The sequence below is a fragment of the Chlorocebus sabaeus genome, chromosome 20 (genome assembly GCF_047675955.1).
Source record: "Chlorocebus sabaeus isolate Y175 chromosome 20, mChlSab1.0.hap1, whole genome shotgun sequence".
Classification (NCBI taxonomy): domain Eukaryota; kingdom Metazoa; phylum Chordata; class Mammalia; order Primates; family Cercopithecidae; genus Chlorocebus; species Chlorocebus sabaeus.
The window spans coordinates 2,410,399-2,435,053 of NC_132923.1; the positions used below are offsets into that span (position 1 = coordinate 2,410,399).

At 41.6% G+C, this 24,655-nt stretch overlaps 1 protein-coding gene and 1 non-coding gene across 2 annotated transcripts in view; one reads left to right on the forward strand and one right to left on the reverse strand.

Annotated features, from left to right (window-relative positions):
- The window catches only part of CD244 (CD244 molecule), a 35,060-nt gene that overhangs the window by 4,513 nt on the left and 5,892 nt on the right, over positions 1-24,655 (forward strand). The window contains exons 2-6 of the mRNA XM_007976465.3: positions 18,571-18,888; positions 18,986-19,261; positions 21,352-21,462; positions 21,884-21,951; positions 24,112-24,183. Of these exons, the coding sequence (XP_007974656.3) occupies positions 18,571-18,888; positions 18,986-19,261; positions 21,352-21,462; positions 21,884-21,951; positions 24,112-24,183 (845 nt within the window). The remainder of the gene's footprint in view (positions 1-18,570; positions 18,889-18,985; positions 19,262-21,351; positions 21,463-21,883; positions 21,952-24,111; positions 24,184-24,655) is intronic.
- On the reverse strand, positions 16,001-16,107 carry LOC119624535 (U6 spliceosomal RNA). The gene has a single exon (XR_005240701.2). It is a non-coding gene; the product is annotated as a U6 spliceosomal RNA (small nuclear RNA).

Sequence of the window (24,655 nt, forward strand, 5' to 3'; positions counted from 1 at the left end):
ATGGTCAGTATGAAGCTAAATAGAGAGGAAGAAAGAAATGGGATGTGGGCCCTGTAGGATACTTTATCTATCTTATGATTTTGCCCTGACTAAAGCTGGATTGCCCCAGTACTTTTGGAATCTCACTGGGCTCTATTCGCTCAGTCCCTAGCAGGTACATCTTTTGATGCCTTCACCCCAAGCTTGGTAGCACAAGCCCTAGCTGAGAAAACCTTAACATCTATTTGTTGACTGGTGGAAGTTCCACTTGCTCTGAGACCCTTCCGTGCTCCTTCTCCCAGGTGCTCAGGCCCCACACTTTCCTCCGACTGGCAAGCCCAGGTTGGAGGAAGCTGAGCTGACTCAGAGCTCTGCACATGGGCTCAGGGCTGAACGAGACTCACTGCTGCTGGATCAGATTGTCTCCTTCACCATCCTCCGTACTTCCATCCTTGACCATTCTCTGTTCTTCCTGAGGCTGCAGTGGAGTTAACCATCTGCCCTCTACCCTCCCTTTCAGAGTTACTAGTTCACCTCATCCGTTCTTAACCACCGGAAAGAGGCCCCCAAAGCTGCCGAGCAGTAGCAACAGCAGTGGCAGGGGCCCGGGGCCTTCCTGGACTGTGGCCTCTTTCCTCTAAACAATTTTCACTTGTAGGGTCCTCCTCTATGCCTCACTAAATGTGTGAGAACTTGTGTTGAAGTTATGTTTTCATACTAGCATTTCGTCTCCCCTGTCCGGTGTGTGTACACCCCTGGGACAGAAACTGAGGTCTTTTTGTGTCAGTCACAATACCCTGGACATAGTGACTTGTCTACTTGCCTTTTCACCGTATCTGCTCTGTACCCCTGCTCCGGCACCACCCCTTCCAGGCCGTCCATGGAAACTCATTCCAACCATCTTCCTTCTTCCCACACTGGACTGTTGGGGGCTACAGGAGAAAATTCAGCAACAAAGAGAGGCTACAGATTCATAATCTCCAACCCCCCAGCTGGACTCTCAGTGTCCTGGGAATCCTCATTTCTGGCCCAAAGCTTCTCCTATTCCCCAAAAGGTGGGAGAATTCCACACCTTCGTCATCTCTTCAAGACCCTGTTCCACTATCCCAGCCTCCACAAACCAACAACCTCCTTCTTTAAGAAAACTGAAGCACAAGTTAGGGATTCTGCCAGCCTTGCCAGCAATTCTCCAGTGTCAATGTACTTCATCTACTCCTGTAAATGACCACATTTGCCTGTGCTGAGGGCAAGAGTGCTCTTGCCCTGTCTTTGAACAATACTTTCCTATGTGCTCAGGGCACCAGAGCTTCTTTCAGAAGTCATCTGGGACCTGCTGTCCATGAAGACATCCCTGATCTTTCTTCAGCTGCTCCTTTTCTGCGGGCTTTCTACCTTTAGTACAGTTTCCTTCCAGTTGAAAAATCAAACCAACAAATCAAAACAACACCTCGTGTTCTCTCTAGCTCCTTTTTATTTGCAGACAAACCAGTCTTAAGTGTATAAACTAATGTAATATTACATAAAAATAAAATATAATGGCATAATTTTTTAAAAAACCCCAAAGACAGTATAGCATGAGGACCGTAGATCACATATTTCGTTCTTTAAGTATTTAGAAGTCTATGGCTGGGAGTGGTGGCTCACGCCAGCACTTTGGGAGGCTGAGGAGGGTGGATTACTTGAGGTCAGGAGTTCAACACCAGCCTGGCCAATACAGCAAAACCCTGTCTCTACTTAAAAAAAAAAAAAAAAAAAAAATTAGTTGGGGCTGGTGGCAGGTACCTGTATTACCAGTTACTCATGAAGCTGAGACAGGAGGATCACTTGAACGAGGGAGGCAGAGGTTGCATTGAGCCGAGATTGCACCACTGCACTCCAGTCTGGGTGACAGAGAGAGACTCCGTCTAAAAACAAACAAACAAACAAACAAACAAAAAAGAAGTCTAGGCAATAACGTAACCATTTTCCTGTGTGATTCCTATTCAGTTTTATAATAGCAGAGCACAACCTTCTTCTACGTAGCACTCTACATTCTGACCTACTGGTGGGTTATATAAGAGTTTACGTTATTATTCATTATACAGTACCTTTATATTTAAGTACCTTTTAATATTTGTGCTACCTCTCATAATTTTATAAAAGATAAAAATAAAATAAAACCACCACAAAACACCTAAAAATTAAACTCATGTTCCATCACCCCACTCTCCAAACCTGCTCTGTCTTTACCAGACCCATAAGCCACACATGTGTTGTGTGTTCCCCTAAACATGCTACTGCTGTGTCCACAATAACCCCCTTCCCTGTTCCTTTCTGCATCCAGGCAGGCCTTGGCTTTTTCTTTCAATGGCAGCTCCCACCCACCTCCTCCGGGCAGCCACTCCTAATTCTGCAGGACAGCGGAAAACATGCTTTCCTTATGCTTGCCTTACATCCTGGGCACACATCCATAGCACATTCCATATTGCATTTCAGTTGGCTGTTTTAGGTCTATCTTTCTTTTTCATTTTTTTTTTTTGAAACAGGGTCTTTCTCTGTCACCCAGGCTGGAGTGCAGTGGTGCAGTCATGGCTCACTGCAACCCCTGCCTCCCAGGCTTTTCTGATATTTAGCTAAGAGTTGGGTTTAGCTGAGATGAGTGAGGAAATCTACAAATTCACTTGCTATGGTAATGTTTCCACAATGGCAGGTCATACTTTGCTTTTATCAAAGTACATCTTAGTTTAATGGTCAGAACAGTGCAGTGAGAGGTAGTCATTACTCCTTTTCTGCTTTTTTTAAATCAAGGTATAACTCACAGCTGTGTGCACAAAGTTTAAATCAACAACTTCATGAACTTTTATATGCGTAAGTACATATTCACACTACCCACATCAAGATGTAACACATTTCTAGCACCCAGTTGTTCCTTTTTGCTCCTTCAAGTTGATAACCGCCCTCCCGCAAGGGTAACCACATTCTAACCTCCCTCACCATAGATTAGTTTTTCCTGATTTTAAACTTTACATCAATGAAATAATTCACTATGTACTCTTTGGAGTCTGGCTTCCTTAATACTCATCATTGTGATGAGATCCATCCACATTATTGCCAGGAAAAGTAGCTTTTCTTTTTCATTGCTGTGTAATATTCCATAAGACTATAACATGATTTATTTGCTCATCCAATTGTGATAGACATTTGGGTTTTTTCTCATTTTGAATTATTATGACTGAAGCCATTATTAACACTCTTGTACATATTTTTAATGGATATAAACACCAGATTTTCTTTTCTTTTTTTTTTTTTTGAGACAGAGTTTCATTCTTGTTGCCCAGGCTGGGGTTCCATGGTGTGATCTTGGCTCACTGCAACCTCCACCTCTCAGATTTCAGTGATTCTTCTGCCTCAGCCTCCCAAGTAGCTGGGATTACAGGCGTGCACTGCCATGCCTAGCTAATCTTTTTTTTTTTTTGAGATGGGGTTTCACCATGTTGGCCAGGCTGGCCTCCAACTTCTGGCCTCAAGCGATCCACCCACCTCGGCCTTTCAAAGTGCTGGGATTACAGGCTTGAGCTGCTTTGCCCAACCTTCAGACCTTTAAATGTTAGCTATTTTGGTGGGAATGCGTAATCTCATTGTTCTCTGATAACTAATGATGTTGGGCACCCTTTTGCATGCTTATTGGATATTGGATATTCTCTTTTGTAAAATGTCTGCCCAAGTCTGTTGCTTTTTTTGTGGTTATTGTCATCAGTGTATTATTGATTTGCAGTCTATTATTGATTATTGTCATCAGTCTATTATTGATGGAATTCTTTATATATTCTGGATATGAGCCCTTTTTCAAATCTATGTGTTGCAAACATTTTCTCCCAGTCTGTGGCTTGCTTTTTCACTCTCTCAATGTTGTCTTTCACCAAACAGAAGTTCTAAGTTTTAGTGAAGTCCAATTTATCAATATTCTTTCATGGTTAGTGATTTTTTTTTTGTCCTGTTAAAGAAACATTTGTTGGCTGGCTGCAGTGGCTCATGCCTGTAATCTCGGCTCTTTGAGAGACCAAGGTGGGTGGATCCCTTGAGCCCAGGAGTTCAAGACAAGCCTTGGCAACATGGTGAAACCCCATCTCTACCAAAAATGCAAAAATTAGCCAGTCTCATAATCTGGTCTCAAAATAAACACAAAAATAGATCAAAATGTAAAAATAAAAAAGGAAACATTTGTCTATCTCATGATGTAGAAGATATTCTCTTGTGCTTTTTTCTAGAAGCTTTATAGATTTAGCTTTCATATTTAAATTTATGATTTATTTTAAATTAATTTGTGTATATGATATGAGGGAGATATCAAGGTTTTTTTTTCTTATATATATCAATTTGACCCAGCACCATTTATTGAAAACATCAAATATGTGTTGGTTTGTGTGATATTGTGAAATATATATTTGTTTTTCAACCTCCTTTCCTGACATACAAGTTTTAGAAATTCCGAAGTGATGTGTTTTTGTAGGTTAATGAAGTGACTGATGGCTGGCAGCCTGTAGGTAGCTTCAGGATAGGGGCCCGTCACCAGAAAGACCAAGGCAGGTTTGGAATAGTGGACTCTGAGCCCATCCCCAACCTCTAGGAAAAGGAGAGGGACTGAAGGTTAAGCTGATCACTGATGGCCAGTGGTCAATCATTCTCACTTATTGAGGTCCCCATAAAAACCCAAAGAACGAGGTTCAGAGAGCTAAACATGTGGAGGTTCCTGGAGGGTGGTACGCCCTAGGAGGGCACAGAAACTTTGTATTCCTTCCCCTACACCTTGCCCTATGCATCTCTTCATATGTACCCTTTGTAATAATCCGGTAAATGTAAGTGTTTCCCTGAGTTCTGTGAGCCATCTAGCAAATTAATTGAACCCAAGGAGGGAGTAACGGGAAACCCAGTTTATAACCAGTCGGTCAGAAGCACGGGTAAAACAATTCTGGAGCTTGCAATTGGCATCTGGTAGATATCTACAGGTAAATAGTGTCAGAATTGAACTGAATTAGAGGACATCCAGTTAGTGTCCACTGAAGAACTGATTGCTTGCTTGGTGCATGGGAAAACTCCCCACACATTGGTCACTTCTGTGTTGATTGTTTTGGTGTGAAACCAGAGGAAAAACAGTTAGTGTTTTTTTCCCACATACAGTATGGGTCTATTTCTAGACTATTATATTCCATCAGCTACTTTTCAATCCTTGCAATACGGAATGCTATCTTAATTTCTGAAGTTTTACAATACATCTCGATATTAGGTAATGAAAACCTAGCTTTGTTCTTCTTCAAGATTGCCTTGGCTATTCTATGTCTTTTACATTTTCACATAAGTTTTAGAATCAACTTATTAATTTCTATAAAAATAACCTGCAATAATTTTTATTGGAATTCTATTGAATCTATACATTAATTTAGGAAGAATTGACATCTTAGCAATATTAAGTCTTCCAATAAAAACCATGCTATATTCTTCTGCTTATTTAGCTCTTTAATTTTTTCTCTGAAATCTTTTGTTGCAATAGGTGTATAGGTCTTAAATATTGCTTGTTGAAATTATTTCTATATATTTTAATTTTTTTGTGCTTCTGTAATTAGTATTGTTTTCAAAATTTCATTTTCTGTTTGTACTAACATATAGAAATAAAAATGATTTTTCTATATTGACCTTATACCTAGCAATTTTGCCAAACTGACTTCTACACTCAAATAGTTTTTCATATATTCCTCTGGGTTTCCTATATACACAGGTATATAGTTTGTGAATAATGACAGTTTCACATATTCATTTTTTTCTTTTTTTCATTTTTTTTTTTTTTTTGAGACAGAGTTTGGCTCTTGTTGCCCAGGTTGGAGTGCAATGGTGCCATCTTGGCTCACTGCAACCTCTGCTTCCCAGATTCAAGCAATTCTCCTGCATCAGCCTCCTGAGTAGCTGGGATTTCAGGTGCCTGCCACCCACCTAGTTAATTTTTGTGTTTTTAGTAGAGGCGGAGTTTCACTAAGTTGGCCAGGCTGGTCTCGAACTCCTGACCTCAGGTGAGCCTCCAAAAGTGCTGGGATTACAGGCGTGAACCACTACACCCAGCCTCACATATACATTTCTAATTTTTATTCCCTTTGGCTATTTTCCTTGTTTTGTTGAACTAGCCATGACCTCCAGTACAATGTTGATTAAAAGAGGTAATTATGGAATCCTTTTTTTTGTTCCTGAGTTTGCAGGGACATGGATGAAGCTGGAAGCCATCATTCTCAGCAAACTAACACAGGAACAGAAAACCAAACACCACGTGTTCTTGCTCAAAGTGGGAATTGAACAATGAGAACACATAGGCACAGGGAGGGGAATATCACACATCAGGTCCTGTTAGTGGGTGACGACCAAGGGGAGAGAGAGCATTAGGACAAATACCTAATGCACGTGGGGCTTAAAACCTAGATGACGGGTTGATAGGTGCAGCAAACCACCATGGCACCTGTATACCTATGTAACAAACCTGCATGTTTTGCACATGTATCCCAGAACTTAAAGTAAAATAAAAAAAAAAAGAAATGGGTACAAATGTGAATATTTGTTGTTTTGAACAAGCCTCTCCAACCACATTTTTCCTCTGCTCCCACATCAAAATAACAACAACCATCAACATAGAAGACTTCCGTGACCAAATGCAGGGAGGTAGATTTCTCCTCACAACAAACTGAATAATGGATTCTACAGTGGACACCAGCTGGGTGTTCTCCAATTCAGTTCACACACTAACTGGAGACAGTGTTGGACCACAGAGGTTGGGGGCTCAGTCCCCAACACCGCCCCTCCACCACACCAGTTGTAAGTCTGGGCCTCCAGAACTTCTGACCAACCAGCTTCCACTTGAGGTTCCCATAATCCACTCCTTTGGGTTCAATTAATTTGCTGGTGTGGCTCACATAAACCAGGGAAACATTTATGTTTGCTGATTTATTATAAGAGATATTACAAAGAATACAGATGAAGAGATGACATAGGGCAAGGTATGGGGGAAGGGACACGGAGCTTCCATGCCTTCCCTGGGCATACTGCCTGCCAGGAATCTCCACGTGTTCAGCTATCTGGAGGCTCTCCAAGCCCAGTCCTCTTGGGTTTTTATGGAGACTTCATTTCATAGGCATGACTGACAACCTTGTAGAAATGTGACTGGACAAAAAGGGTATGATTTCATATTAATAAGCTGAGTGGAGAAACTCAGCAAGGCCTGTGTGTTCAGATTCTTCTTGGTCTGTCTGTGCAGCATTTCTTTCTCTAGAATCTGAGACAGGAACTTCTCTGGAATGAGGGTCTTTTGATTCATATCAGATTAGAATTGTCTACACTCAGCAATGGTGATCTTCTTGCTGGCCTTGCCATTCCTGGACCCAAAGGGCTCCATGGTGTCTACAATATTCATGCCCCCTTTCAACTTGCCAAATACCACACTCTTGCCATCCACCCATTCAGTCTCTGCAATGTAGATGAAAAACTGGGAACTATTTGTGTCGGGTCCAGCATTTGTCATGTAGAAGATGCCAAGACCTGTATGCTTCAGGATGAGGTTCTCATCATCAAATTTCACCCCATAGATGAACTTGCCACCAGTGCCATTATGGTGTGTGATGTCAACATCCTGGCACATAAATTCTACAATAATCCTGTGAGAGCAGAAGCTCTTGTAATCAAATCATTTCTCTCCAGTGCTCAGAACACAAACGTTTTCTGCTACCTTTGGAATTTTATCTGCAAACAGCTCCAAGGAGACACAGTCCAAGGGTTCATAGTCAACGGCTATATTAATGAACACGGTGGGGTTAACTATGGCTGATAGCAAGAGACTCTAGGTGGTGTTGGCACCTCCAAAGCACCAGATATGTACATTTTAACACTTTTATTTAATGAACTTACTTTTGACTTTGCTAATTTTCTCTATTGTACATTTGCTTTTTATTTTATTGAGGTTAGCTCTTACCTTTACTTTCTCCTTTCTCCTTTCGTTGGGTTATCATCATCATCATCATCATCATTATTTGAATTACTATTTCTTTTTCTTTTTGGTCTCTTGAGATTGAATCTTGCATTATTGACTTGCAAACATTCCTTTTTTTCTAACATACAAATTTAAAGCTATAAATTTCCCTCTAAACACTGCTTTAGCTATATTGCACATTTGATACTCATTATCACTTAGCTCTAAATTTTTCTCCAAATTCCATTTCATTTATTCTTTGACTCATGGGTTTTTAGAAATATGTTGCTTATGTTTTAAACATTCAGAGATTTTCCGCTTATTTTTCTGTTATTGATTTTTTTTAAAATTCTACTCATAATTCGTATGATTTCAATACTTTGAACTTTGTTGACACTTGTTTTAATGCATAGCATATGATAATACTTTGGTAACTTTGTTCTCATTGGTTTCAAAGAACATCTTTATTTCTGCCTTCATTTTGTTATGTACCCGGAAGTCATTCAGGAGCAGGTTGTTCAGTTTCCATGTAGTTGAGTGGTTATGATTGAGTTTGAAAAAGAGGAAATACTCCCTAACTCATTTTATGAGGCTGACATCATCCTGATACCAAAGTCTGGCAGAAACACAAGAAAAAAAGAGAATTTTCGACCAATATCCCTGATGAACATCAATGCAAAAATCCTCAATAAAATACTGGCAAACCGAATCCAGCAACACATCAAAAAGCTTATCCACCATGATCAAGTGGGCTTCATCCCTGGGATGCAAGGCTGGTTCAACATATGCAAATCAATAAGCATAATCCAGCATATAAACAGAACCAAAGGCAAAAAAACACATGATTATCTCAATAGATGCAGAAAAGGCCTTTGACAAAATTCAACAGCCTTTCATGCTAAAAACTCTCAATAAATTTGGTATTGATGGAACGTATCTCAAAATAATAAGAGCTATTTATGTCAAACCCACAGGCAATATCATACTGAATGGGCAAAAACTGGAAGCATTCCCTTTGAAAACTGGCACAAGACAGGGATGCACTCTGTCACCACTCCTGTTCAACATAGTATTGGAAGTTCTGGCTAGGGCAATCAGGCAAGAGAAAGAAATAAAGGGTATTCAATTAGGAAAAGAGGAAGTCAAATTGTCCCTCTTTACAGATGATGTGATTGTATATTTAGAAAACCCCATTGTCTCAGCCCACAATCTCCTCAAGTTAATAAGCAACTTTAGCAAAGTCTCAGGATACAACATCAATCTGCAAAAATCACAAGCATTCCTGTACACCAATAATAGACAAACAGAGAGCCAAATCCTGAGTGAACTCCCATTCACAATTGCTTCAAAGAGAATAAAATGCCTAGGAATCCAACTTACAAGGGATGTGAAGGACCTCTTCAAGGAGAACTATAAGCCACTGCTCAATGAAATAAAAGAGGACACAAAGAAATGGAAGAACATTCCATGCTCACGGATAGGAAGAATCAATATCGTGAAAATGGCCATACTGCCCAAGGTAATTTATAGATTCCATGTCATCCCCATCAAGCTACCAATGAGTTTCTTCACAGGATTGGAAAAAACTACTTTAAAGTTCATATGGAACCAAAAAAAAAAAGCCCACATTGCCAAGACAATCCTAAGTCAAAAGAACAAAGATGGAGGCATCATGCTACCTGACTTCAAACTATACTACAAGGCTACAGTAACCAAAACAGCATGGTACTGGTACCAAAACAGAGATATAGAGCAATGGAACAGAACAGAGTCCTCAGAAATAATACCACACATCTACAACCGTCTGATCTTTGACAAACCTGACAAAAACAAGAAATGGGGAAAGGATTCCCTATTTAATAAATGGTGCTGGGAAAACTGGCTAGCAATAAGTAGAAAGCTGAAACTGGATCCCTTCCTTACTCCTTATATGAAAATTAATTCAATATGGATTAGAGACTTAAATGTTAGACCTAAAACCATAAAAACCCTAGAAGAAAGCCTAGGCAATACCATTCAGGACATAGGCATGGGCAAGGACTTCATGTCTAAAACACCAAAAGCAATGGCAACAAAAGCCAAAATTGACAAATGGGATCCAATTAAACTAAAGAGCTTCTGCGCAGCAAAAGAAACTACCATCAGAGTGAACAGGCAACCTACAGAATGGGAGAAAACTTTTGCAATCTGCTCATCTGACAAAGGGCTAATTTCCAGAACCTACAAAGAACTCAAACAAATTTACAAGAAAAAAACAACCCCATCAAAAAGTGAGCAAAGGATATGAACAGACACTTCTCAAAAGAAGACATTTATGCAGCCAACAGACACATGAAAAAATGCTCATCATCACTCACCATCAGAGAAATGCAAATCAAAACCACAGTGAGATACCATCTCACACCAGTTAGAATGGCAATCATTAAAAAGTCAGGAAACGGGCTGGAGAGGATGTGGAGAAATAGGAACACTTTTACACCGTTGGTGGGACTGTAAACTAGTTCAACCACTGTGGAAAACAGTGTGGCGATTCCTCAAGGATCTAGAACTAGAAATACCATTTGACCCAGCGATCCCATTACTGGGTATATATCCAAAGGATTATAAATCATGCTGCTATAAAGACACATGCACACGTATGTTTATTGCCACACTATTCACAATAGCAAAGACTTGGAACCAACCCAAATGTCCATCATCCAACAGACTGGATTAAGAAAATGTGGCACATATACACCATGGAATACTATGCAGCCATAAAAAAGGATGAGTTCATGTCCTTTGTAGGGACAAGGATGATGCTGGAAACCATCATTCTCAGCAAACTTTTGCAAGAACAGAAAACCAAACACCGCATGTTCTTACTCATAGGTGGGAATTGAACAATGAGAACACTTGGACACAGGAAGGGGAACATCACACACCGGGGCCTGTTGTGGGTGGGGGGAGTGGGGAGGGATAGCATTAGGAGATATACCTAATGTAAATGACGAGTTAATGGGTGCAGCACACCAACATGGCACATGTTTACATATGTAACAAACCTGCACGTTATGCACATGTACCCTAGAACATAAAGTACAATAATAAAATAAAATAAAGTAAAATTACAAAAATACTTTGGTAAATATTGCATGTGCACTTGAAAAAAATGTGTATTCTGCAATTGTTAGGATAATTTTTTATATATAATTAATATATATATTGGTTTAATGCTCTTCAAATTCTTATAGCCTTATTTATTTTTTTGTTTGCTTCTTATATCAGTTAGAGAGACAATATAATAAAACTCTCCAACTATGATTGTGGATTTACTTCTCCTTTTAGTTCTTTCAAATTTTATTTTATATATTTTAAACTTGTTATATGCATAGAAACTGAAGATGATTGTTTACTCCCACTTAATTGGTCCTTTTCTAATGATGACATTTCCTTCTATATCTGTATATTTTATATACATTTTATGTCTTTTTTATCCCTCATTTTCTCCATTACTGCCTTCTTTTGTATTTAATTGATATTTTGTGCTGCATCATTTTGATTCCCTTCTTATTTCTTCTTCAGTACATTTTGTTATTTTCTCAATGGTTACCACAGGTATTACAATGAATACCTTCAACAATATCTTTTGAATTAATACCAATTCCTTATTAATAGTATAAAAAACTCCTATATAGCTCTATCTCCCAACTTTTATTGTCACAAATTACATCTATTTCTATTGCTCTTCACTTCTTGTGCCCAAGTTTCCATTTTCTTTATATATAAAGAACATCCTTTGGTATTTCCTTTATTGCAAGCCTTTTTGTGACAAATTCTTTCAGTTTTTTATTTTTTCTAAAAATGTCTTTATTTCAGCTTCATTTAAAAATATTATGGTTTTTTGAGACAGAGTCTCACTCTTTCGCCCAGGCAGGAGGGGAGTGGCACAAGTCTTGGCCTTGACTTGTGCCACTCGGTTCAAGTGATTCTCATGACTTGTGCCACTTGGTTCAAGTGATTCTCATGCCTCAGCCTCCTGAGTAGCTAGGATTACAGGCGCGTGCCACCATGCCCTGCTAATTTTTGCATTTTTAGTCAAGATGAGGTTTTGCCATGTTGGCCAGCCTGGTCTCAAACTCCTGACCTCAAGTGGTTCACCTGCTTCAACCTCCCAAAGTGCTGGGATTACAGGCATGAGCCACTGTGTCTGCCTTTGTCTTTGAAGTACTTCTTCACCAGTATAAAATTCTAGATAGGCAGTTATTTTCTTTCAGCATTTTAAATATATCATTCCTTGGAAAACCAAACAACATATGTTCTCACTGATATGTAGGAGTTAAGCTATGAGGATGCAAAGGCATAAGAATGATACAGTGGACTTCGGTGACTTGGGGGGAAAAGTGGGAGGCGGTGAGGGATAAAAGGCTATAAGTAGAGTGTAGTGTATACTGCTCCGGTGATGGGTGCACCAAATCTCACAAATCACTACTAAAGAACTTTCTCTTGTAACCAGACACCACCTGTACCCCAATAACCTATGGAAAAATAAAAAAAAGATACCATTCCATCATCTTCTGCTTTTTATTATTTTTGCTGAAATGTCAGTTAAGTTGTTTATTTTGTAAAGGGAATTTAGTTTTTCCCCACTCTGGCTATTTTACAATTTTTCTATTTATCTTTGGTTTCTATAATTTTTTTTTTTTTTTTTTTTATGTATTGAGAAGTTGTCTTTTGTTCATTGTTTTTTTTTTTTTTTTCTTTTTTTTTTGAGACAGAGTTTCACTCTTGTCGCCCAGGTTGGAGTGCAATGGCACGATCTCGGCTCACTGAAACCTCCACTCCTGGATTCAAGTGATTCTCCTGCCTTAGCCTCCCAAGTAGTTGGGATTACAGGTGTGCACCACCATGCCTTGCTAATTTTTGCATTTTTAGCAGAGATGGGGTTCTGTCATATTGGCCAGGCTGGTCTCAAATTCCTGACCTCAGGTGATCCATCTGCCTGGGCCTCCCAAAGTGCTGGGATTACAGGCGTGAGCCACTGCGCCCAGCTTGTTGGTTTGTTTTGATCTTGCTTGGGGTTTGTAACACATTTTACAAGTCTATCTTGATGGCTTTTGTCAGTTTTGGGAAATTCTTATCTGTTATCTCTTTTGCTCAGTTCCTCTTTCCTCTCACGTCTCCTTGCTTTCCAATTACACTTAGTTTAGGGGTTTTCTTTTTGCTATATCTCAAATATCTCTTACACTCTTTCTTGTGTATTTTTATCCTTTTGTTTTTCTTTACTTCACTCTGGATATTTTATAACAGTTTTCTAATTCTCTTTTCAATGGCATCTAAATGACTTTTTAAACCCTTCAATTGAGTTTGTTTTACAGTTATTTTACACTTTATTTCTGTAATTTTCATTTAATTCTTTAAAAATCCAATTTCAGGTAACTATTGCTGCATAATGACCCACTCCAAAATCCAGTAGTTTGAAACAACTATCTATTTAGTTAGTGATTCTGCTAGTTGGCAATTTGAGCTGGGCTTAGCTAGGTGGTTCTTTTGGTTCCCTCTTGCAGCAGTCATGCATGTGTGGTCAGCTGCCAGACCACAGGTGGCTGATTCATTTATTTATTTTTTATTGTTTTTTGAGATTAAGTCTTGCTCTGTCACGTTGACTAGAGTGCAGTGGCATGATATCTTGGCTCACTGAAACCTCCATCTCCCGGGTTCAAGAGGTTCTCGTGCCTCAGGTTTCCAAGTAGCTGGAGTTACAAGTGTGTGCCACCACGCCTGGCTAATTTTTGTATTGTTAGTAGAGACAAGGTTTTACCATGTTGGCCAGGGTGGTCTCGAACTCCCAACCTCGAGTGATCTGCCCTCCTTGGTCTCCCAAAGTGCTGGAATTATGGGCATGAGCCACCGCACCAGGCCAGGGGTGGCTGATTTAGAATGGCCTTAGCTGTGTTGGTTTATCTCTGTATCATGTGATCTCTTATTCTCCAGCAGGCTATTTTAGGCTTGTTCACATGTCAGCCAGATGAGGTTCCAAGAGAACAAGTAGAAATGTGCAATGCCTTTTCAGATCTAGGCTTAGAACTGGCAGACATAATTTTTGCTGCGTTTCATCATGAAGACCAGCCCAGTTCCAAGAGACAGGGAAATGAACCCCATTTCTTGATGATAGAAGGAGTTGCAAAGTCACATTGCAAGGACATGTTTATTTTTGCATTCGATCACGCTAGTTCTCTGCTGAAATTCTTAAACTTATGTCTTATTTCCTTGAACATATTAGACATGATTACTTTAAAGTTTATGACTGACAACTCTATTATGTAGATGCCCTGTTGGTTGGTTTCTGTTGTCTCTATTCTTGTTTTGGTTTTTGGACATGTTTCCTTTTCTTTTTTTTTTTTTCTTTTATTTATTTATTATTATTATTATACTTTAAGTTCTAGGGTACATGTGCATAACGTGCAGGTTTGTTACAATATGTATACTTGTGCCATGTTGGCGTTCTGCACCCATCAACTCGTCAGCACCCATCAACTCGTCATTTACATCAGGTATAACTCCCAGTGCCATCCCTCCCCCTCCCCCCCTCCCCATGATAGGCCCCGGTGTGTGATGTTCCCCTTCCAGAGTCCAAGTGATCTCATTGTTCAGTTCCCACCTATGAGTGAGAACATGCGGTGTTTGGTTTTCTGTTCTTGTGATAGTTTGCTAAGAATGATGGTTTCCAGCTGCATCCATGTCCCTACAAAGGACACAAACTCATCCTTTTTTATGACTGCATAGTATTCCATGGTGTATATGTGCCACATTTTCTTAATCCAATCTGTCACTGATGGACATTTGGGTTGATTCCAAGTCTTTGCTATTGTGAATAGTGCTGCAATAAACATACGTGTGCATGTGTCTTTATAGCAGCATGATTTATAATCCTTTGGATATATACCCAGTAATGGGATGGCTGGGTCGTATGGTACATCTAGTTCTAGATCCTTGAGGAATCGCCATACAGTTTTCCATAATGGTTGAACTAGTTTACAATCCCACCAACAGTGTAAAAGTGTTCCTATTTCTCCACATCCTCTCCAGCACCTGTTGTTTCCTGACTTTTTAATGATTGCCATTCTAACTGGTGTGAGATGGTATCTCATTGTGGTTTTGATTTGCATTTCTCTGATGGCGAGTGATGATGAGCATTTTTTCATGTGTCTGTTGGCTGTATGAATGTCTTCTTTTGAGAAATGTCTGTTCATATCCTTTGCCCACTTTTTGATGGGGTTGTTTGTTTTTTTCTTGTAAATTTGTTTGAGTTCTTTATAGGTTCTGGAAATTAGCCCTTTGTCAGATGAGTAGATTGCAAAAGTTTTCTCCCATTCTGTAGGTTGCCTGTTCACTCTGATGGTAGTTTCTTTTGCTGTGCAGAAGCTCTTTAGTTTAATGAGATCCCATTTGTCAATTTTGGCTTTTGCTGCCATTGCTTTTGGTGTTTTAGACATGAAGTCTTTGCCCATGCCTATGTCCTGAATGGTACTACCTAGGTTTTCTTCTAGGGTTTTTATGGTATTAGGTCTAACATTTAAGTCTCTAATCCATCTTGAATTAATTTTCGTATAAGGAGTAAGGAAAGGATCCAGTTTCAGCTTTCTACTTATGGCTAGCCAATTTTCCCAGCACCATTTATTAAATAGGGAATCCTTTCCCCATTTCTTGTTTTTGTCAGGTTTGTCAAAGATCAGATGGCTATAGATGTGTGGTATTATTTCTGAGGACTCTGTTCTGTTCCATTGGTCTATATCTTTGTTTTGGTACCAGTACCCTGCTGTTTTGGTTACTGTAGCCTTATAGTATAGTTTGAAGTCAGGTAGCATGATGCCTCCAGCTTTGTTCTTTTGACTTAGGATTGTCTTGGAGATGCGGGCCCTTTTTTGGTTCCATATGAACTTTAAAGTAGTTTTTTCCAATTCTGTGAAGAAACTCATTGGTAGCTTGATGGGGATGGCATTGAATCTATAAATAACCTTGGGTAGTATGGCCATTTTCACGGTATTGATTCTTCCTATCCATAAAAATATGGAACGCTTCACGAATTTGCGTGTCATCCTTGCGCAGGGGCCATGCTAATCTTCTTTGTATCGTTCCAATTTTAGTATATGTGCTGCCGAAGCGAGCACGTTTCCTTTTCTTATACTTTATTTCATTTCGGATATTGTGCACGAAAAATTCTAGAAATAATTTAATGCTCTGGTTGATGTTATTTTCCTCTAGTCATAACTTATGTTTGCTTCTAGTGGGCAACCAGCTTAGGGCTACTAGAAATTCCATATCATTAGTTGAATCCAGGGTTGTGATGATTCAAAACTGAGCTTCAGTTCCTGCGAGGGCTGTTCATTTCTCGTTCACTCTTACTCTTAGTGTATAGCCCTCTGTGGTACCAACTTCAACACCGATGGATTTTAGGTATACCCACTTTCTAACAGGAGGGGCCTGAACTCCATGTTCTCTTAGTTCCTTGAGTTTTATTGTGAGCTCTGCTCAGCTTCTCAGCCTTTTAGCTGCCATTTATGGAATCAGAAGATGCCTCCAGGGAACAACCGTCAGAAATGTTGGTCTCACCTCTCTGAATTTCCTTCTTCCAGATCTTGGCCCCATAATTTTTCACTGCTTTATAAACTCTCTGATAACTTTAACAATGTGCTTTTACATGTTGTTCCTTTTTTTTTCGAGTTATTTTTAGTGGGAGGATTTGTTAGCAAGTCTTAACCTGGATTTTCATTACATAATTAGAATTCCTCAGATGATTCTTTATATCAACAATTAAGGGGATGCTGTAGAATGAAAGTGTTCCATTTCCAGATCACAAACTCTCTGGAGTCAGGAATCACGTCTTATACGTGAAGAGGCCCTGCCTCTTCAGGGGCTGGATTAGAGTGGGATTCAGTAAGGACTGAATGATTGATGAGGACAGTTTATGTCCTTCTTGTAGGTTTAGTAATGATTTTTTCCATTCACCTTTGTTCTCAGGGTCTTTGTGCAATATTTGGTAGGTTGACCTGTTCTCATAAGTAGCGCTAGGACTGTGGGAGACAGAGACACAGAGATACACAGCACAGTCTCTACTTTTGAGAAGCTTTTGGTTTGCTAATGGGCAGAGCCAGTACAAGTCATATAAATACAAATGGGAACCTATGTGTTTTAGTCTTAGGAACATCAAGATCAAAGAAACATATTTCATCAAACAAATAGTATTACAAGTCCTTTAATTATTTACTTAGTCTCTTGAGAAAATGCCAGGGTGAAGCTGTGGCTTGGAGAGAGTGCATTCGTAATGCACTGGACATCTAAAAACCCCTCTCTCTCCATTGCTTACTTCTTAATAGCGTCCATTTTAACAGAGCCACTTGTAAAACTCTCTCCATCTCCTATTCTCTCCTCCAAACCCTCCCTGACCCACTCCAACTCACCCAGAGAGACTTTTTAATTTACTGTTCCTACTGGGCCATGCCACATAGCTTCGTTGCTAAAACTGGCTGTAGAAACTTCCAGTTTTGTACACTGCCTGCACTGAATTGCTCCAGGTTGTCACACCCCCATATTCATTAGGTCTCATCTGGATTCATTGACAGGGAAGTGCTGGGATCTACCTGGGAAGTGTAGTTTTATTTTAAAAATTGTTTTCTAGGGAGAAATGTTTGTGGAGACTTTCTGATCACTGAAAAACGGGCAAACGTCAATGAGTAATGACCAAAATCTAATGTGCCAAGTGCCACGAGAGAGGATTATGTATTCAGCTCTCTGAGAGGACAGTTGAGGGGTCATGAGTTCAGCTTGGAGGGTCATTCTTCCTGGGCCTGACCATTCAGAATTTCTGACAGTCACTACTTTCCATTAGTAGTTGCCTCAGCACTGCTTGGAGGGAGTCACATTAGATGTAGTGTTTATAACATCATGGTTAAGAATTTATCCTCTGAAGTCAAACTGCTGTCTTTACAAAGAGTAAACAAATGAGCTGGGTGCAGTGGCATGCACCTGTAGTCCCAGCTACGAGGGAGGTTGAGGTGGGGGGATCACCTCAAGCCTAGGAGTTCAAGGCTGCAGTGGGCTGTGATTGTGCCACTGCACTTCAGCCTGGGTGACAGAGTGAGACCCTGTCTCTGACAAACAAAACAAAAGAAAACAAAAACAACACCAAACTGACTAGGTTTCAGGCTCATCATTCTCACTATGTAACTTAAGCCAGTTACTTAAGCTCTTTCTAACTCAGTTTCCTCACCTATAAAATGGGGATAAGGGTCGTTGTTAAGTTAAATAGTTAAAATGTATAAAACATTTGTACATTTTCACCATTTTATACCTTTTAACTTAAACGGTTAAAATGTATAAAGTGTGAAACCTGCCTGTCACATAGTAAGTACTCAAGATTTTAGCTATTGGTCTATGGGATCCTTCAGACTAGGGACATAGAGCTTGGGGACAAGGGGAGGCAGATGGGGGGATACACTTTAAGGTGCTCCTAGGCTCTGGGCTTCTCATACCCATCCCCAACCTATTGGCTTAAAGGAAATCACATCCAGCTGCCCACATTGCTCAGGCCTGACACTCTTCCCGCTACTTTCAGCTTGGGTTCTCTTTCCTAGGATGCCAGGGATCAGCTGACCATGTGTTTAGCATCTTGGGAATGCCCCTTCAGTTACAACCAAACAGCATACAGACAAAGATTTACAATGTTCAGTGGAAGATGTGGCTGCCCTCACAAAATACATTTCATCAGATATTGCAGTGGGAGAATGGCTCTTCGCCTTCCAATACCTTCAACAATAGATTCAGTTTTATAATCAAGAACTTGACTCTTCTCATCAAGGCAGCTCAGCAGCAGGACAGTGGCCTCTACTGCCTGGAGGTCACCAATATGATGGGAGAAGTTCAGAGAGCCATGTTCCAGGTTTTTGTACTTGGTAAGTCTCCAGGACTGCTCATACTGCCCTCTCTGATTCCTGTAGGCCTCTAATTTCTGTATTTCCATGCCTTTCTGATCAGAATCTCTGCTTCCAGATAAAGTTGAGAAACCCCGCCTACAGGGGCAGGGCAAGATCCTGGACAGAGGGAGGTGCCAAGTGGCTCTGTCCTGCTTGGTCTCCAGGGATGACAATGTGACCTATGCTTGGTACAGAGGCAGCAAGCTGATCCAGACAGCAGGGAACCTCACCTACCTGGAGGAGGAGGTTGACATTAATGGCACGCACACATATACCTGCAACGTCAGCAATCCTGTTAGCTGGGAAAGCCACACCCTGAATCTCACTCAGGACTGTCAGAATGCCTATCACGGTAAGTGGAACACACTGGGCTATAACAAGGGCTGAAGGTTTGGACCCAGGCTCATGTGTAAGACAGACGTGGTAGGAGATAAAATCCCTTGGCTTCCTCTCCCAGTGCCTTGTAGCCCTTTCCAGGGGAGTCCTGGCCTCCAAGCACATAGTTCCTGTAAAGCTATCCTACTCTGGAAAAAAGTTATCCCTGTTTCCTTCTGGGAGATGCAAGCTTTTCTTCTGCAGAGGGAGGGCCTAGTTTTTTGGTGAGTGACAGTCCTGAAATGGCTCCTGAACATTATTTTCTTCCTGAAAGAGGCTGATGGAGAACTGTTCTCTCCTCTTGAGTGATAACTTTCTCCAGGCCACATAGTTCAAGAGGTAACTATACTGTGCAGCAGTAGCCTGGAGCGGGAGCATGAGGATGATCCCAGGGATACCTAGATGAGTTCTTGGGTTGTTGCGTATGCTCATCCTACGAGTTACCTGAGTTCACTTTCCACAACTTTTTATTATATAAACAGAGACTTCCTATGCCAGCAGCATGGGCACTATAGGAAAAAAAAATACAGTTCTCATTAATAAGGAACTTATAGCCAAGTAAGTGCAACTAAAATAAGTACTTTTGCACAAAAAATAAACAAGACTGAGGCAGGCTGGGAGCAGTGGCTCATGCCTGTAATCCCAGCACTTTGGGAGGCCGAGGAGGGTGGATCACAAGGTCAGGAGTTTGAGACCAGCCTGGCCAACATGGTGAAACCCTGTCTTTATTAAAACTACAAAAAATTAGCTGGGCATGTGGCTGGCACCTGTAATCCCAGCTACTCGGGAGGCTGAGGCAGCAGAATTCCTTGAACCTGGGAGGCGGAGGTTGCAGTGAGCCGAGATCGCGCCACTGAACTGGGACACCAGCTTCATCATTCAGAAGCTCTGTGATCTCTTAGAGGTCAGGTGTGGTGACTCACACCTGTAATCCTAGCACTTTGGGAGGCTGAGGCAGGTGGATCACTTGAGTCCAGGTGTTTGAGACCAGCCTGGACAACATGGTGTAATCCCATCCCTAATTAAAAAAAAAAAAAAAAGCTCTGTGATCGCTGGCAGATTCATTAACCTCTCTGAGTCTCAATTTTTTCCCCCCTTGGGTAAAATGGGGATGATAATAAGTACCTCGGAACACTTAATTCCTTTCCCTTCCTCTCATTGGCTGGATTATGTATCAGGCTACATGTTTGACACAAATGTTTTAAGTAGAAGCTCAAATGAGGAAGAACCATGAAGGCAGGAATAGTGGAAAAGAGAGATGGAAAACTTGCCTGGACAATGAGTATTTTTTGAGTTAAAAACAAATGAATGGATAAATGTAACATTTGTTGTGCTAGATGCTTTACATGTCCCTCAGTATCCATGGGGAATTAGTTCCAGGACCCACGCCATAACCACAGATGCCAAAATCCACGAATATTTAAGTCCTTGGTATAAACAGGTGCAGTATTTGCATATAACCTATGCACATCCTTCTGTATACCTTACTTAAATCATCTCTAGATTAATTATAATGTCTGATACAATGTAAGTGCTATTTAAATTGTTGTTACACTGTATTGTTTAGGGAATAATGACAAAGAAAGAAGTGTCTACATATTCAATATGGATGCAATTTTTTTCCTCTGAATATTCTGGATCCACAATTCATTAAATCTACAGTTGTGGAACTCAAAACTTTGGAGGGCCAACTGTATTAGATCATGTATTAACCCCTATAGGTAGATAACGTTATCCCCTTTTACAGGTGAGAAAATCTGAGAGGCTCTGAGGTATCTTCCAAAAAGAAGATGACTTGAGAGGCCCAGAGAGGTTAAATAAATAGTGCAGAGCTCACAGAGTTAGAATTTGAGCCAGGCCTGTCTGATATTAATATCCATGCTCTTGGCATCACTCAGAGGAGGTTACCCAAATAAGCAAAGAGAAAACCTTGATGGTGAGTTCACAGAGTGTGATCAACCACACACAGAAAAGAGTGGGTTTTGAGGCAGCCCCTGCAGTAGGCAGATGGGAAGGAAGAAGAGAGTGAGCTGGCAGCTCAGACCTCATGCCTTCTGTATTCCTCAGAATTCAGATTTTGGCCGTTTTTGGTGATCATCGTGATTCTAAGCACACTGTTCCTTGGCACCCTTGTCTGCTTCTGTGTGTGGAGGAGAAAGAGGAAGGGGAAGCAATCAGGTGAGTGGAAGGTCCTTGGGGTGATGCTTCTGCCTGAGGCCTCGGATCCTGTGACTTGGTCCTGCCTCCAGTGGGATGTGTCTGGGAGCACAGCATCTCCTTTTCCTCAGCGAGCTTTGGTATATGTGTATGCGTGGTGGCAGGGGGCATGCAGGCCGCCAGGCTCTCTCTCCTCGTTCATGCTTTCTGATCCCCAATGTGCAGATTTCCCTGCAGACAGCTGGTTTGGGAGGAAGCATGAGAGGGGCAGTTTGGTTGCTGCCTCTGTGCTCTTTGGGGTTCCTGGGAAGAGCACTAACCTGCCTCTTTTCTAGAACCTTCTTTAAGGTTTGGCCATTTGGGGTGGAGGTGGGGCCTGTTAGAAGCAAAAGCCTTTCTGAAAGTTTCTGCAGTTCTGCTCTTTGTTTTCTTCCTCCCTCAGAGACCTGTCCCAAGGAATTTTTGACAATTTACGAAGAGGTCAAGGATCTGAAAACCAGGAGAAATAAAGTATGTTGTCCCAGAGGCTGGGGTCGCTCTCAATTGGCTTGGAAAATGCTCTTTCAATGATGGTTATACAGAGAAAAGGGACAAAAAGGACTGAACAACTGTCTTCTTGATGTGACCCTCAGCCCTTCCCCAACTATCTTTTCTCCACTTGCTTCCTAGTTCTGGCAATGGAGGAAAAGAGGAAACAAAAGGAGCAGAGAAGATGAAAGGGAGGCTGAAGGGGCTTCTTGGTGCAATATTGCACCTGCTGAGAAGGGATGGAGCACAACAGAAATCAATGGCAGAGGCAGAGTGCTGCTGTGGTATTTGTTGTCTGACCACAAATTCTTTTTCCTAATGAGTCAGGGCTTGCATTCATGAGTCCCTTAATGGTGACACAGGCTGGGAAGTGTGACCAGCCAAAGCATAACAGTTTTGTAGCTGGCTCAATGGGCTGCATTCACAGCCTTTTGGGAGAAGAGGCCTGAGTGTGGCTGAGGTATTAGAGTAACCAGCCTGGCACAAAGCCCACCAGCCTGAGTGAGTTCCTCCAGGAGCCTCTCGCCTGCTCTCTGTGGCAGGCAGTGGCCAACTCTGCCCGTCATCCAAGAATTAGAAGAGGAGGAATTTGCAGAGGGCCTGCAGATGCCCCTGCTGCTGTGTCCTGCTCAGGGCTAATGTGGTGACAGGCCCAGGGGAAAGCTCTAATGGGGCCTACCAAACTGCTGGCAGGAAGTTGGGGGGTGAAGTGGGGCAGAAATGTCTTCTTTCCACTGCCCCCTGGCGCTTGGCTGTGGAGACCCAGCACCATGTAGCAAGCACATGTGGTGGGGCTCTTCCGCGCTGGCCACATACGTGAGGCCCTGTGCAGCCTCGAAGAGCAGGTAAGCATCCTCTCCTGGGTCTGGTTTCAGAGGCAGTTAGGGCAGTTCCCCACGCCTGTTTTGTTTTGTTTTGGCCCCAGTGGTGGCTATGGGAATGTGAAAAATGAAGCAGTGACTATTGGAATGTGAAAAATAAAAGGGAACTTTGTTTCTCTCACTGCTACCAGACTCTGGTGCAAATTCCTGAGAGCATGTGGATCTACCCACAGCCAATGATGCGCGGGTGCTGCTTGTTACAAATAATCTGTTTTTCCAAAAAGAAGATGACTTGAGTTTAGGAGACCACAGGGGGAAAAACAACTTAGTGCAAAGGAAACATCTTGGGGATTCCGTCCTATTAGCTTACTTCTGACTCAAGAGCTCCTCCCTGTCTGGCCTCAGCCCTCTCTGGCCTCTCCCTATTGTCTCAGGGTTCCAATTTGAAGGCCTAAGTCTCAAGTTTCATGTGGTCTTGCTTTGAGACCCAGCTCTAATCTTTCTAGAAACACTTCAGATGAGTCTGGACAGGAGAGGAAAGCAACAAACTCTTGCAGTATTTTAAAACACAAATGAAGTTATTGACATTGTCAGATGCCCATGACTCTCCAGCCTCTAAGGACAGCTGACAGTTCTCTGCTCCTCTTAGCTTCTTCTTGCTTCCAGGAATTTAGCTTGCACCTCGCCTAATGAAACTTGCTGGCCTCCACTGGCTCCTATTAGAACCCAAACTGGCAATATGCTTTCAGTGGCCAGCAGCATGAAATACCACCACCACCGATTTCCTAAGGGGCAAGAACAAGAAAAGGGAAGCAGGAAGCGCTGCTCCCTGCTTTGGCCCTTGGGTTCAGGGCTGTACCCAGCACTGTAGCTGCCCAGGGGGCTGGCTTGAGGTCACGGGCAAAGTGACACTGAAGATGATCTAGAACGGGCTTACCTGTGTTTGGTCTTTGAAATGTTTAAACTTTCTGAATTCCAGTGCTCTGACATAAGGCTCAGATAACAGCCCTACTCAGAGCTTTGCAAGGAAGAGTTTCTAAGTCAGTAAAGGAAAGAAAGTGACAGCATTCTCTTTGGGCAGGGTTGCTGGAATTCCTCACACCTGGGTGGTTCCTTGCTCCTGATACTAATGGCTTCACTGGAACTGCTCTTCTTTCTGTCTTTCCCCATCCTGGGAGGATCAATGACTCTCCTCAATCCTGCCACCTCCCTCCCAGGCTCCTGAAAGCCCCTCTTCTTTGTGCTGTTTTTCCCTGCTCAGTCTAAATCTGGACTGACCTAGCTGTCTGCTCATGTTACCCCATCCCTATTTCTTGTGCAGGAGCAGGAGCAGGAGCAGGAGCAGACTTTTCCTGGAGGGGGGAGCACCATCTACTCTATGATCCAGTCCCAGGTACCTTTCTAGTTTCTCTAGTCCATTCCATACCTATCTCTGGGGTTTCCTAGTGTCCCCCCGAAACTCACACCCTTGAATGGCAGAATAAGACCTTAGTGCTCTTGGAATCCAGAAGATAGCTTGACTTCAGTTGCATTAACACATTATTTGAAAAGATCCATGTGATTGTGGAGCATCTTAACACAGCTGGGAAGCCTGATGTGGACATTCCTTCTTCCGCGTCTGGCAGAAGGTCTGGCCCAGATAAAGTCTATAGGAGCAGAAACCTGGTTAGGGGACTCAACTTCTGCTTTCTTGCCCTGCTGCTGCCTCTAGCACTTGGGGCTCTTGCACTTTTTATCCCTATTCCCAATTATATTCATTTTCAGGAAAGAATGAATCTACATTGGTCTCTTTTATCTTATTATGACTTAGCAATAATGTCCATTTTCTTTTCTTTTTAAAAATTTTATTGTTTAGAAACAGGGTC